Source organism: Procambarus clarkii, chromosome 65, assembly GCF_040958095.1.
Source record: "Procambarus clarkii isolate CNS0578487 chromosome 65, FALCON_Pclarkii_2.0, whole genome shotgun sequence".
Classification (NCBI taxonomy): Eukaryota; Metazoa; Arthropoda; class Malacostraca; order Decapoda; family Cambaridae; genus Procambarus; species Procambarus clarkii.
This window is the reverse complement of record NC_091214.1, coordinates 9,614,690-9,630,626: the sequence shown is the minus strand read 5'-3', so window position 1 is coordinate 9,630,626 and position 15,937 is coordinate 9,614,690. Positions and strand designations below refer to the sequence as shown.

At 51.9% G+C, this 15,937-nt stretch overlaps 1 protein-coding gene across 1 annotated transcript in view; it reads right to left on the bottom strand.

Annotated features, from left to right (window-relative positions):
* The window catches only part of LOC123770981 (conserved oligomeric Golgi complex subunit 4), a 333,387-nt gene that overhangs the window by 226,306 nt on the left and 91,144 nt on the right, over positions 1 to 15,937 (bottom strand). The window contains exon 5 of the mRNA XM_045763150.2: positions 3,709 to 3,902. Within this exon, the coding sequence (XP_045619106.1) occupies positions 3,709 to 3,902 (194 nt within the window). The remainder of the gene's footprint in view (positions 1 to 3,708; positions 3,903 to 15,937) is intronic.

Sequence of the window (15,937 nt, the reverse complement as noted above, 5' to 3'; positions counted from 1 at the left end):
TGCACCGCAGGCGAAGAGATGCGGGTAGCCGAAAACCTTCGGAAGACGGAACCGAAGAAACCACAGGGACACGGAACCAAACCCGGGAAGGAGCAGAACCTAAGCCCAAATTGTACACAGAGGGGGGAAATGAAAACCCCACTCCTCGTAACAGTAAGCCCCGCTGAGAAGGACGGAAATCCAGGCGGGGTGCAATGGAGCCCAAGGCCCCCTAGGCCGCTCCTCTCCAACCCCAGGAGCCTCTACACCAGGCCCCGGGGCCGAGTCGACCTCCAAAGCCCCAGCCTCACAAGAAAAAGCCAGGGCAGCCGAGAGAGCTGGAAGAGAAGGGGCCCACTGGTCAGACTCCGGAGCATCGGCCGGAGGAACAGACTCGAATGCCTCCGCAGCTACCCCGGACGGGGCAACCCCCGAAACTGCCCAAGTCTCAGAACCTCTAACCCCGCCCTGACCCCGAAGTCTGCAGACGCGTAGGGGCCGGAAGCAGGAGGGGGGGCGGGGGGGGGGGGACAAAATGTACCACTGAAAGGGAAAAACAAGGGGGCGTGGAAGGAACCAAGACCGAAGCGACCAAAACCCCCCAAGTCTGGGTCCCTACACAAGCGGGGCAGCATGGGGGCGTCCGGGGAAGCGACAAACCTGAGCGCGTTGCAACATCCTACCCTACAACGCGTGAGCTGCCTGCACCCACGGGAATTCAACAGCAGACTGGGTGAATGGAGTCACGAACAAGGAAGAAAGCTCGCAGGACTGAGGGTCGAACATGTCAATGACCCAACAGGCAGCATGACGGAGGCAAAAACAAGGAGAGTCACCCTGAGACAAAGGGACAGAGCAACCCTCAACTCGCACAAAGCGAGAGGGGACGCAAGGGTCTCCACTATCGGACCCGAGAGCCCCCGTGGGGTTTCCCAGGGCCCCTGGACTGTGTCTGCTAAGGGTTATCCCAGGCAGGGCACTGCTAACCGGCGCCCCAAACTACCAAGCAAACTGCTAAAGCTGAACCCACGGGACGTGTCCACCCGTGAGGGCGAAGCAGGGGGTGCCATCACACAAACGACCCTAATATAAGGGGGAGGGGAGGGAAACACTAGGTAGACCCCCCCACCAGGCAAAAACAAATATAAAAGAAAAACCACACAAGTGGACAACGTACCCAGAGGGAACAGAGCCGGCTGCTGTCATAGGTGAAAACTAGCTACGCAGTACCCTATGCCCCACTAGTGCTATAACTACCACTTACCCCAAGGTAAACAAAGGAGGAAAACCCCCAAACACTCAGGGCGGCCAAACGCCAAGCAGCGAAAAGCCAACAGAGGTAGACCCAAGGTGACTTGTGGAAGGCAACCCCAAGCCCCAAGGGCAGTACTTACAGGGCACTCAGGGAAGGTGACCCTAAGCACATGCAGCCCGAGTACCTGAGAATACTACTCCCAGCTCACACGACCACCGTAAGAGCAGCACTGCAAACAAGTCACAGCACTGAGACAAGACCGGAGCTGGAGCCACAGGACCATGCACTATCCCATCAGCCGAGGAACAGGGGCGGGGATCGCCGGCGTGGGGGTCTGGGGCTCCCCCTTCCCCCTCCCGGGATGGGGGAGAGCTGCGCAGACATGCGGCGCGGCTCGTGGGACGTCATGCTTGTTAGTTTGTTTTTCTTGGGGAGTTCTGTCCACTCGTTTGTCGATTTTTGTTGTTAACCAGAATAGGGGTTTGTTTTGTGGTGTTTACCTTTCTGGGTGCCTGTCCCGGTCAATGGCAGATATAGAATGCTCCAAATCACATGTGCAATTCAAGGAGCCATTGCTCCCCATGCCTCTCTGACGGGGCCAGGTTCTGGCTCGTGGTCCCTGGCCTAGAACCCCACCCACATCGACTGATGCAAAATAGTTAGGGTATCCATATCAGCCATGGATAGCTCCGGGGAGCCATAGGGGCTCCCCCCAGAAAAGTCAATGCTTTACAACATCCCAGCATGAATAGCATCTTTAAATAAAGAAAAATAATTTATTTGCATTGTCGGAGGCATCCGAGAATGTGCGAGAAGCGACCAGCGACCCCACCATGTGGTGTTGATGTTATTCAAACGAGCGGTCGCCTAACGAGACAAATTGTTGGCGATTGGAGCGTTCGTTACCCAAATTGGTCGCCATTTAAGGCGGTCGTCACCCGAGGTTCTACTGTATATGTAACTAAAAGTGCAAAACAAACCAAGTCCACACAAAGTCAGGAAGAAAACACACATGAGGCAAATTAAAACAAGAAAATTAAACAAAAGCAAATGGCCCTTGCAGGACAAAGTTCAAAGGATGGCTGGCACTTTGCCAAGAGTGTTTTGATATTTTGTTTTGAGTGTTTAAGAAATGGTTTAAGTGTTTCGAATGGGGATTAAGCAATTCCCGTGGCATAGTGGTAAGACTCTCGCCTGGCATTTCCCGAGCGCTTTGGCCTGTGTTCGTATTAACAGGGAGGATTTACTGGGCATCAATCCTTCACTGTAACCACTGTTTACCCAACAGTGAAATGGGTACCTGGTTGTTAAGCAATTTGACAGGGTCGTATTCTGGGGAAATTAGGATTAAGGACTTGCCCAAAATGCTATGCATGCTAGTGGTTGTACAAGAATGTAAGAACACTTATACAGTATATATAAATAATAACATAACCTGTTTAGTTCGAATCAGTTGTAGAGTTGTTTGGCTGTTTCACTGCTTTTTTAATGAATCTTTTAGTTGTTTGTAAAGCTTTGCTTTATAAACAAATAAACTGACTTTCTTGATGCTTTCCTGGTCAGGGGTAGAGATAATAATCCCTCTGCTCTCTGTGTTTCTGTGACGGGTGGTGGAGGGCCATATTCTGGCTCTGGTCTCCAGTACACCAACAGGACACCTGTGACTGAGGTGACCCAGTACTAGGGAGTCATATCAGCAAGAAAACTTTAGTGAGCCACCAAGGGTCTCCTTCCTGAAATCTGTACCAGATGAAAACAGGAGAAGACAAACCATAGGCTCTAAGTCAGAGAAGAGGCTTCCACCAACAATTCCCTGGAAAGAGAAAAAGAAAGCAATGTCATCCAAAGACTTTGGAGACTTGCCTAAACCCAACACAAGGAGTTGGACCATCATCCACACTGGCAACAGAGGAAGATTACAAGAGAGTGGAATGATGTCCCCCTTGTCAAGAGAAGCACAGGTGTCTTGAAGACAGGGCAGTAATGTAAACAACAGACTATAATGAACCAGGGCCATAGCCCCAGAAAGTCAACCACAGAGGCCACCCACACAGCTGGAGGGACAGGATCAACATCTTTCTCTGAAGAGACAGCAAATAGCCAGGAGGCAAACCAAAAAGGAGTGAATAACTGAAACTGCTGGAGACGAAGGCTAGGGTTCACAATCGGTTCTCACAGAAAGGAGCACACATCCAGCAGTATTGGGGCACTGACCCAGTGGACTAGGACACTTATCCCACAGTCCAATGATCCCACCTGGTGGCTCAGGCCATGCACCCTGCATTCAAGGTCACTTGCCCTGCAGAACAGATGCAGCTAATGGGGTCCAAACTTCTTTTCTGAAAGCCAGATGTCTGGATTAAGAGACATTTGGTGCTAAAGATCTTATGACTAAAAAACAACAATACCTCTTCCCCGTTCCTCCCATTCACAATAGTTGTTAATTAACATCTAGAATTTTTTGTTATACTGACCTTAGCACAGAGATAGGTTGTGAATTTTTTTAGCCCTTCCTCGTGTTTATTCAACAGAGGAAAAAGTTTGAAGAATCTGTCTACACTGGCCATATCTTCCCTTTTGACTGCTTCATCAAACTTGCGTGTGATAAGGGCACTCAATTCCTTGTCAGCTTGACGTAATCGTTCAAACCATGTTTCCACACTTTCAGCTAAAATAAAATATAGAGCAAATTACGAAGATGTTGTCAGTTAACAGTTTTCTTGCAGGAGAAAGATAATACATTTTCTTTATATATAAAACATAGATACATATAAGTTTTATCTTTATGTAGTTTTATACATCAGTTTTATACATAAAACATAAAACCATATTGCAGAATTATATATTTTATAAATGTCAAACACCTTGATGTTAGGCCAATGTTGCAAGTGGCATTCCACAAGGGTCAGAGCTGGGGACAATCCTATTCCTCATGTATGTGAATAATCTACCAGAAGGGATAGATTCCTTCCACTTAATGTTCACTATTGATGTGAATATTATGAGGAGGATAAATATGATGGGAAATGCATGAAATTACAGGATAACTGGGACCAAATAAAATTATGGTCACTTAAGTGGCTACTAGAGTTTCAACTCAATCAAGTGCAATGTAATGAAGCTGGCTGTTGTGAACAGGAGGCCAGACATAATTACCAAATGAGGGATTATACCTTCCTGGAATCAGAAAAACCAGCGTTGAATGTAATGAAACGCCATTTTCTGGGTGAGATCAGGAGGCTCCAAGCTATACCGGGCTGATGTGTATATATTAGACCGTGGCAACAGTCAATCGAAGGCGTTCGAAGCCTACCGGGGACCAGAGACAGAACCTGGACCCCTCAAGAGAGGCACGAGGAGCAATGGCCTAAACCCCCCACCCTCCCCCCCCCCGTGTAATTGGAAGCAGTCTTTGTCTGCCATCTACCAGGTCAGGCACCCAGAGAGGTAGGACTCTTAAAACAAATTACTGCTGGTCAAAAATTGCGAACCAAAAGCTGAACCAGCAAACAGAACTCCCAATTAAAAACAAGGAAACAAACATGATGTCACCACAACCACCGCGTTTCTGTCTGCGCACCCCCCCCCCCCCACCCCCCGAAGGGGGACGGGAAATCTCAGACCTCCACGCAGGCAAATCTCCTCAGTTCTGAGGCTGAGTATCAAAAACGCAAAAAAACGCCGACCAAAGGGAGGGAGGGATGCCGAGGACCCTCTGGGTCTCGCCCAGAAAATGGCGTTTCATTATATTCAACGTTGGTTTTCTGTGGAGAGCCCTTTCGGCTCCCCAGAGCTACCTAACCAAAGATAAGAAGAAAAGGGACTCACCCGGGAGTCGGTCGTCACTCGCTCCTAAACTCAAAGTCGAGACAACAGGCCACAACCTGCCACCCAAGGCTATACACGCCAGAGAAGGACTAGGAACATTAACAAGGTAATGTGCAGCCAGGACCCTGTTCGACCTCCAGTAGCCCTGTGCCCAAAAGATAGGCCAGGACATTACCAAAACAGCATCCGAATGCCGAACTTACAAACGGCGTGGCCACGGGGAAAGATCGCAGGCTGGCTGGACTGACTAATCCTGCGGACAACCTGGGAGACCGGTGCCCTGGAATAGGGAAGAAGGGGAAACTGGGTCAACCCAAAAAGCGTCCTCTGCCACAGAAGCCGTAATGCACAAATTATGGCGAAGAGCCACAAACAGACACAAAATATGATACACCCCCGGCCGAACCAACCAAGCATCAACAACCCAAGGACCTCTCCGGAAAGCAGCAGACTCATTCTTCTCCAGAAAATAAGGAGATGGCTGCAAACAAAGAAAGGACCGCCAGGACTGAAAGAGCAGAAACCCAAGCGCCGGAGAGCATGAAAATATCCGACCCGACCCCGGTCGGTAGGTCGACCGACAGGGAGCCGGTTGGCCGAGCGGACAGCACGCTGGACTTGTGATCCTGTGGTCCTGGGTTCAATCCCAGGCGCCGGCGAGAAACAATGGGCAGAGTTTCTTTCACCCTATGCCCCTGTTACCTAGCAGTAAAATAGGTACCTGGGTGTTAGTCAGCTGTCACGGGTTGCTTCCTGGGGGTGGAGGCCTGGTCGAGGACCGGGCCGCGGGGACACTAAAAACCCTGAAATCATCTCAAGATAACCTCAAGATGACCCCTAAGAGGCCAACGACAACAAAGAAAAAGAGCCGTAGAAAACAGTCCTGAACTGAAAGGGCCACCCCAAACCGAGGAGAAGGGAGCAGAGAGCACCCGTTGCAACAACCAGGACAGGTCAGGCAGCACTTGAGCAAGCCGGAGGTGAACAATGCCAGAGAAAGCTTGTGGAACGGAGCAGAAGTGACATCCACCCCAAATGCAAGCTGCAGCGACTTCACCAGTGCCACCCAAAACGGGGCGACAGTATCTGGCATAAGAAGACGGTCCTGAAACAACCATGAGAGAAAGGATAAAATCGACCAGAAATCGGAGACAACCTACGAAGAGACAAGTGCCGAAAAGACTACCAGGAAAGTTCACACTGCTGTCGAGACAAACTTGCAGGTGGGACACCAACTAAGCCACCTGATACACTATACAAGTGGTGATAAACCCGCGTAAAAAGACCAGATGCGAGAAGCAGAGAAGATCGAACCAGCCACATACTGGAATAGTCCAATCTGCTGAAAGCGGCAGAGCCATGGGAAGACCCTCGGGTACAGACATCGAGCAAGAGGCACCTGAAACCAGGGCTGGGCCGGCCACCAAAGAGCCAACAGGCCCACTCATCTCTTGGAAGTATCTCTAAGCTAACCAGAACCCGGAGCAACAAGCGAACCGGTGGAAAGAGGTACAGGTAGCCCCAACACGACCAGTCCAGCTGAAAGCCATCGACCCCGATGGCCATGCAGTCTGGAAAGGGCGCCACATACACTGGAAGATGCCTCGACCAAGTCGATGCGAACAGGTCCACCTCTAGGTGCCCGTACGTCCAGCAGAGCGAACTGAACGAGTCTGTGTCAACCGTCCATTCCATGGATGGGGAATGAACCGAGACAGGCCATCCGCCAGTACGTCTGACACCCCCTGAACGTGAACCGCCGGGAGAGCCAAACCTCGATAACTCGGCAAACGAGTCACCTGAGGCGACCAGCCCCAAAATGCCAAGGACCTCATCGAACACCCGCAGTTCAGACAATGAACCACCGAGGAGCAGTCCGAATGGAGCCAGATCATTGCTCCACGAGCAACACGAACCCTCTGAAGCGAATGTCACACCACCACGAACTCCTGCACCGTGCTGTGAGCCCGACAGAAGGACGGACCCCATAGACTCTGGCTGGCCTAGTGAGCACTGGTCAGAAAACCCCAGCTGAGAGACGAGACATCTGTGAACACATCGAGCGAGGGCTCGGAGAGGCATCAGGGCACAGAACTCCGAAAAAACCAGCATTGAATGTAATGAAATGCCATTTTCTGGCTGAGTCCCGGAGGCTCCCTAGAGCTTACCAGGCTGATATGCTAATGTCAGACTTTGGCATCAGTCATGTGTATGGAGTTCTTATGGGCCTACCGGGGACCACGAGCCAGAACCTGGCCCCCTCAGAGAGGCAAGGGGAGCAATGGCCTATAGAAACCCCCGTATGGTTGGAAGCATTCTATGTCTGCCATCGACTGGGTTAGGCACCCAGAAAGGTAGGCGTCCCAAAACAAACCCTTATTCTGGTGAAAATTGCAACCAAAAGCCGAACAAGTAGATAGAACTCCCCAAACAAAAATGAGCAAACTAGTATGACGTCATTCGTCGTCGCCCCACTGTCTGTCTTCCCCTTTCCCCTCCCCGGGAGGGGGAAGAGGGAGCCCCAGACCTATCATGCCGGCGATCCACACCCCAGTTCTGAGGCTGGATGTCAAAAACATGTGAAAAAATCGCCGACCGGAGGGAGGGAGGGATGCTGGGGAGCCTCCGGGACTCACCCAGAAAATGGCGTTTCATTACATTCAACGCTGGTTTTCTGGGAAGAGCCCCTACAGCTCCCCGGAGCTAACTACCCACAGAGGAAAAAATTGGGACTTACCCGGGAGGCGGTTGCTGCTCACTCCTCAACCCGAAGTCGAGACAACTGGCTGCATCCGCCGACCCAAAGCGACACAGGCCCGACCGGGCCCAGGAATGTTGACAAGGTAACGAGCAGCCAGGACCCTGTTCGACCGCCAAAATCCCCGCGCCTGAATGTCAGCCCAGGACATATTGCCAAAGACTGCGGCAAGAGCCATGAACTTCAGGACATCATGGGCATGGGGATAGACCGCAGGTTGGCTAGCCTTAATAACCCTGCGGACGACCTGGGAGACCCGCACTCTCGAACAGGCAAAAAGGGAAACCGGATCGACCCACAGCACATCCACAGACACAGAAGCCGTGGCACAAATAACGGCGGAGAGCTGCAAAACGACACAAAACATGATGCACCCCCAGCCGAACCAACCAAGCATCAACAACCCAAGGGCCCCTCCGGAACACAGCAGTCTCATTCTTCGTCAGAAAAGAAGAAGAAGGCTGCAGACGAACAAAACCATCACCCCGACAGAAGGAGCAGAAACCTCTGCGCCGGAGGAGAGCATGAAGCTCACCCACCCAACCCCCAGAGGCTAATGCCAACAGGAAAAAGAGCCTTCGAAAAACAATCCGGAACCAAGGGGGCCACAACAAAACGAGAAGAAAGAAAAGAGAGCACTCTGTCCGAAGACGAGGACGGCTCAGGCGGCGCATGAGCAGGCCGGAGGTGAAACAACGCCCAAGACAGCTTGTGAAACGGCGCAGACATGACATCAATACCGAAAGCAAGCTGAAGCGGCTCTGCCAGCACCGCACGATACGAGGCGACAGTGTTAGGCATAAGATGACGGTCCTGAAACAACCAAGAGAGAAAGGACAACACCACCCTAACCGAGAGGGAAGTATAACAACGAAGACGTAAGAAGAACCAGAAGGACCGCCAGGAAACTTCATACTGCCGCCGAGACGAAGCCCGCAGGTGGGACACTAATAAGGAAGCCACCTGATCACCATAGAGATGATAAACTCGAGTCAAAAATACCATATGCGAAGACTCGAGGAGAAGATAGAACCAGCCAAGTGACGTACTGGGCCGATCTGTTGGAAGAGGCAGAGCCGCGGAAAAACCTCCGTGTTCGGACACTGAGCAAGCAGCGCCTAAAACCACGGCTGGGCCGGCCACCAAGGGGCCAAGAGGACAACTCTTCCCTGGTAAGTCTCTAAGCGAGTCAGGACCTGGAGCAACAGCTGAACCGAGGGAAAGAGGTACAGGAACCCCTACCTCGACCAGTCATGCCGAAAGGCACCGAACCTGACGGCTTCGCAGTCGGGAAAGGGCACCACATACAGGGGAAGGCGCCGCGACCACGCCGACGCGAAGAGGTCCACATCGGGGCGGCCAAACGTTTGGCAAAGCCAAAGGGAGGCAGTGTCGACCGTCCATTCCGTGGAGAGGGGAATAAAATGAGACAGGCCAACGGCCACAACGTTGGACACACCCCACACGTGAACCGCCAGGAGAGCCAAACTCCGAGAACTCAATAGATGAGTCACCCAAAGCGACCAGCATCAAAGCATCGAAACCCCCCCCCCCCAAGGTTCAGACAATGAACCACCTGGGAGCAGTCCGAATGGAGCCGGATCGTTGACCCTCGGGCGACTCGAATCTTCCGAAGAGCAAACCACACCGCAGCGAACTCCCGCACAGTGCTGTGGGCTCGATGGAAGGACAGACCCCACCAACCCTGGCCGGCCTGGTGAGCACTGGTCACAAAGCCCCAGCCGAGAGACGACGCGTCCGTGAACACATCGAGCGAGGGCTCGGGCAGGCACCACGGCACTGAACCCCCAAAAACCCGAAGAAGAAGCAGGTGATGCAGCAACTGATGCAAAGCCGCCGGGGTCTGAACCCAGCGATCGTGAGAGAGGCGGAAGGGACGTCCCCGAAGGAACCAGAACAACCGATAAAGCCAAACTCGACCCGGCAGGTAGACCAGCATCGCGAAGTTCAGGCTCCTGCACAGACCCTTGAGCAACTGCCGGGAGACCCGGGAGCCTCCAGAAACAGGCACAAGCGAGACTGCAGCCGTAGAAGAGACTGCGGTGGAAGAGACAAGGAAGCAGTCCAAGTCCTCCACACAAGGCCCAGCCAGGTCCAAACCTAGGAGGGAACCAGATGGGACTTCCTCCAGTTCACCAAGAACCCAAACCCGGCGGGCTGAGAAAGAACCAGATCCCTGGCTAGCAGACAAGCAGACTGACTGGGAGTCCAAACCAGCCAGTTGTCGAGGTAGGCCAACACCCGAACACCTAACAGACGCAGACGGGTCACCACGACCCTCGTGAGGCGTGTGAAAACGCAAGGTGCCAGGTTCAAACCGAATGGAAGACAACGAAAGTGGTAAGCACGAAGCCCCACAACAAAACCGAGCCAGTCCCTGAATCCCGGATGAATTGGGACGTGCTAATAAGCATCCCAGAGGTCCAGGGACACCATCCAAGCACCCAGCTCCAATAGGAGCCGAACCCGGGACAGTGTGGTCATCCGAAAGGAGGGGCAATGAACTCAGGGGTTCAGACGGGACAAGTCCAGAATGAACCGCAGGTCCGCGCAGTCCTGTTTCGGGTCAGGAAACAGACAGGAAACCCATCTGAGGGAAGTCGTCGTTTCGACCACGCCCAAGCGAACCCACTCTAAGATGACCTGACAGAGCGCAGGGAAAGAAGCCTGCCCTGCCAGCCCCGAACCCCCAGCAGGGGGAGGACGTGCGAAACGACCCGAAACGCCCACAAATCGTGGGACCAGGCGTGAGCGAACAGCGCATGGCATCCCCCCGGCAACGGGGTGAACCACGAAAGGGACGGCGCCCCTTACGAGACCCAGAACCTCGCACATATACTTGGTGCTCCATACACTTATTTTGTCCAAGATGACCTGGACAAAATAAGTATATGGAGCACCACTTGGCAAATGGAATTTAATGTTAATAAATGCCATGTTATGGAATGTGGAATAGGAGAACACAGACCCCACACAACCTATATATTATGTGAGAAATCTTTAAAGAATTCTGATAAAGAAAGAGATCTAGGGGTGGTTCTAGATAGAAAACTATCACCTGAGGACCACAAAGAATATTGTGCGAGGAGCCTATGCCACGCTTTCTAACTTCAGAATTGCTTTTAACCCTTAAACTGCGCAACGCGCCTGCAGGCTCACGTCTGGTTTGCGCAACGCGCCTGCAGGCTCACGTCTGGTTTGCGCAACGCGCCTCCGGGTATTTGTATTTTTCACGCTCCATTCAAAACTCCCGCGGCTACATGGGGTTCACATCAGCTTCCTCAGGGCCCTTGTAAACAGACGCCATCTTTAAAAAAAATTGTGGTCCACATTTCCGGGTGTGGGAGCCTCAGTAGTGTGTGAGCAACCAAGGCTGGCGCTCGCACCATGAGTGCACAGCACTGCTGTTCAGCATGTGACCACAGCATCGCCTAATAATGTCAAAATATATATATAACTTGTATTATTTAGCTATGATAGTGTTATATTAGAGCCTGAGTGTGATAATGACTGGGTACAATGTTCAAATATCAGTGATTCAATGCTGTTCACGATGTTCACAGCGCTAGCCACAGCACCACAGCATTATTTCGTTCATCTAGGAATCTTCAAATGATTTCTTAGGTTCCTTTTCAAAATAAACGTGTGGTCAATTATTCATTTACAGGAATTAGTGACCAGGATTGTGATAATAGCAGGATTGTGGTTATAATTAGCGTTGTGCGTAGTATTGTGGAGGAGGAATTTTGATGAGGGAGGGAGGGCGAGAATTGAGGTAGCCTCATTGTGTGTGTGTGTGCCTGCCACTCTTGTTTTGCTCACCATACTAGCTTAGTGGTTCGCTATGGGCAACACATATGTACATGGGTATATATAGTGTGTGTATATAGTGTAAGAACAGCAACAGGAGAATGTTGAGAGGAGCTATTTTGGTGAGGGAGGTGACGTAATCGTAGTGTCGTCTGCTGTGTGATTTTTCATGCAGTGTATGGTGGCCACTGTACTGTTTGGACACAATACCGGGTTACTTATTGCATAGTTCTGGTAAATAAAACATGTAGATAGGTACATAGAACATGTGTAATAAGAACTATAACAATATGGTGGGAGGAGCAATGTTGGCGAGTAAGATGTTGGAGTGAGGGAGACTGGCTGGGTGTGGCTGCTCTCACTCGAGGTGTTCTGAATGTGTTCATGGCCAAATGCTCCTATTGGCCCATACGAGGCAGCTGCTATTGGTTCATAGGAGGCAGCTGCTATTGGCTCATACGAGGCAGCTGCTATTGGCCCATATGCGGCAGCTGTTATTGGCCCATACGAGGCAGCTGTTATTGGCCCATATGCGGCAGCTGTTATTGGCCTATACGAGGCAGCTGCTATTGGCCCATACGAGGCAGCTGCTATTGGCCCATACGAGGCAGCTGCTATTGGCCCATACGGGGCAGCTGCTATTGGCCCATACGGGGCAGCTGCTATTGGCCCATACAGGGCAGCTGCTATTGGCCCATATGGGGCAGCTACTATTGGCCCATACGGGGCAGCTGCTATTGGCCCATACGAGACAGCTGCTATTGGCCCATACGAGGCAGCTGCTATTGGCCCATACGAAGCAGCTGCTATTGGCCCATACGAAGCAGCTGCTACGCGATGTTCTGAATGTGTTGATGGTAAATGTATATAGTGTGTGACAGTGTATAGTGAGTACATATGTTGCAAATATACATAAATGAACATGAAACATTGGTGTGAATAACTGTATGATGGGAGGGGCAAAGTTGGCGAATACAATGTTGGAGAAGTGAGGGAGGGCTGGCTGGGTGTGGCAGGTCTCACTCGCGGTGTTCTGAACGTGTTGATGGTGAATGTATATAGTGTGTGACAGTGTCTAGTGTGTAAATAGATTGTACATATACACAAATTAGCATGATACATAGTAAATATGTGCTGCATATGTGTACACAAGCACGTAACACAGTGTCTACGGACAGTACGGATGTTGTACTGCGATATTATAGTGTACGTGTTCATTATACATTGGATTGGCACATAAAAACAATGAAAATGTATTTGGAAAGGTGCGCAAAAAATGAACGAAAATATATTCGCGGCAACTCGTGCGCCCCGCCCCGGGCGCCCCACCGCCCCCTAGAACTTACGGCACGGGCGCACGGGGAATGATGACGTCACGCCCCAACTTCCGGACCCCATAGCAGCCAAAGTAAGTACAATTTCGACTTTTTTTTTACATACCCATACTGAGGGAAGGGTTTTGGACACTTTAAAAAGAAAAAAGAATTTTTTCCAGAGAATTTATTTCCTGCGCACTGCGGGGGTGTCACATTTGGAGGCAACGCAGTTAAGGGGTTAAATACATGGATGGCGATACCCTAAAGAAATTGTTCACGACTTTTGTTAGGCCAAAGCTAGAATATGCAGCGGTTGCGTGGTGCCCATATCTTAAGAAGCACATCAACAAACTGGAAAAGGTGCAAAGACATGCTACTAAGCGGCTCCCAGAACTGAAGGACAAGAGCTACGAGGAGAGGTTTGAGGCATTAAATATGCCAAAACTAGAAGACAGAAGAAAAAGAGGTGATATGATCACTACATACAAAATAGTAACAGGAATTGATAAAATCGATAGGGAAGATTTCCTGTGACCTGGAACTTTAAGAACAAGAGGTCATAGATATTAACTAGCTAAACACAGATGCCGAAGAAATATAAGGAAATTCACTTTCGCAAACAGAGTGGTAGACGGTTGGAACAAGTTAGGGGAGAAGGTGGTGGAGGCCAAGACCGTCAGTAGTTTCAAAGCGTTATATGACAAAGAGTGCTGGGAAGACGGGACACCACGAGCGTAGCTCTCATCCTGTAACTACACTTAGGTAATTACACTTAGGTAATTACAGAGCGAACACCACGCCGACTAGATGAAGGCAGGTGCTAAGGAGGCGCCGAACCCGAATTTGACACCAGAGGCCTACCACAATGAGAGGAACCCCAAGCCTTGGCACGACCTTTCCGGGAAGGCCCACCATTGGACCCCCAGAGAACTAGCAAGTCCAACATAGGACGGCAAGAAGCCGAAGCAGCCTGAATAAACTGTGCAACGGCTGAAGCCTCAAACAAGAGGGCAAAAAGGGGACAAAACCTTAAGAGCCAAGGCCTAAGCGGATTCCACAAAGGAGGTAAGCACAGCCTGCCGACATGCGAGCTGGAAGGCATAAAACAGAGCCACCGCATCCCGCAAGATCAGCGCAAAAAGCTTCAGCATGGCAGCCGACGAGCGAGCCGCCGAGGCCAAGGCGCCAGACCTCGGAACAGCCCCAAGCGCCTCCACATCCTTCGTGAGCCAGTCAGAAGACAGCTCCAAGAGGGAAAAGAAGCGCAAGGCTGCAACTAAAAGGCCCCTAGCACGCAAGTCCTCCGCCACCTGCGCCGTCGAAAGGAGGGGAACCTGCACATGGAGCTGAACGACACCAACGTCCTGGGAAAGGGCAGGAGCAAACAAGCACTCATTGAGGTGCTCAAGGTCACCCCCCAGGAAAACCTGAAGCACCGTCGAAGCCTCCCGCCACTCAAGCATGCAGGAACGGCAGAAGGAGTGCCAAGCCTCCGAGGCAAAGACAGGACAGTCCGCCAGCCAGAACGACTTCGGAACCTCGTAACGGAGCCAGAAAGGGAACAAAGTCCCAAACCTGAAAGCCGAAGGATCCATTGCCGTGGCATAATCCGGGTCATGCAGGAGGTTTGCCACAAGGGCCGCCCGCACCGCAGCAGGTTGGATGGGATAAGCCGAAATTCTCCGGAAAGACGGAACCGAAGCAACAGGGGGAACATGGAACCGAACCAGGGCAGACACCAAATCCAACTCGTACACAGAGGGGGGGAAAAGAAAACCCCACTCCTTGCAACAGTAAGCCCCGCTCAGAGGGTACAAAAACCCAGGCGGGGTCCAGCGGGGCCCAAGGCTCCCAAGTCAGCCCCACCCCAGCCCCAGAGTCCTCTCCAGCAGGACCCGGGGCCGAGTCCTCCCCCCAAGCACCGACCCCACTAGACAAGGCAGGCGCAGCCATAGAAGCCGGATAGAAAGAGGCCCACTGGTCAGACCCAGAGGCTTCGGCCGGGGGAGGAGACTCGAATGCCTCCGTCGCCACACCGGAAGGGGCATCCGTCAAGGCTGCCCGAGTCTCAACACTAACTAACCCCTGCCCCGACTCCAAAACCCTCAGAAGTTTCGGGGCCGGAAGCAGGGGAAAAGGACCAGAACGCACAACGGGAGGGGAAGGACCAGGAGGTGCGGACTGAACCAGGGTTGAAGCAACCCCCATCCCAAGTCCGGGTCCCTATAAGCAAAACGGGGCAGCCGCGGGGCATCCGGGGGAACAACCAACCTAGCGCGTTGCAACTACCGAAACCTAGAATGCAACACTTGTGCAGCCTGTACCCGAAGATCATCATCCATAGACTGGGTAAATTGAGTCACCAGCAAGCAACAGTACTCACAGGACTTAGGGTCGAAAGTGTCACCGACCCAACAGGCTGCATGACGGAGGCAAAAACAGTGAGGGTCATCCTGAGACAAGGGGACCAAAGAGCCAGAGCTCAACCCCCGCAAGCACAACTAGGTGAGTACCGAACAACCCTCAAACTCGCACGAAGCGAGGGGGAACCCCAGGGTCACATCCATTGGACCCACGCGTCCCCTAGGGGATTACCAGGGTCCTGAGCGTTTACTTGAAGAGGACTTGCGTTCAGGTAAACCCAGGCAGGGTTCTGCTAACCGGAGCCCAAAACTACCAAACAAACTGTCTAAAGCTGAACCCCAGGGACGTGTACATTCACGGGGACCAAGCAGACTGCACCACCAAGTATCAGGGTGAGGCCAAACACCAGTGGCAATGAGGGCAGAACCCCCCATCAAGGCAAAAAAAAAAAGAAAAAAAAAAAACGCAAGAGGACAACGTACCCCAAGGAACAGAGCCGGCCGCTGTGATAAGTGACAACTAGCTGCACAGCACCCTGCACCCCTACCAGTGTGAAAACTGCCTCTTACCATAAGGTAAACTAGGGAGACAAAACCCCCAAGTACC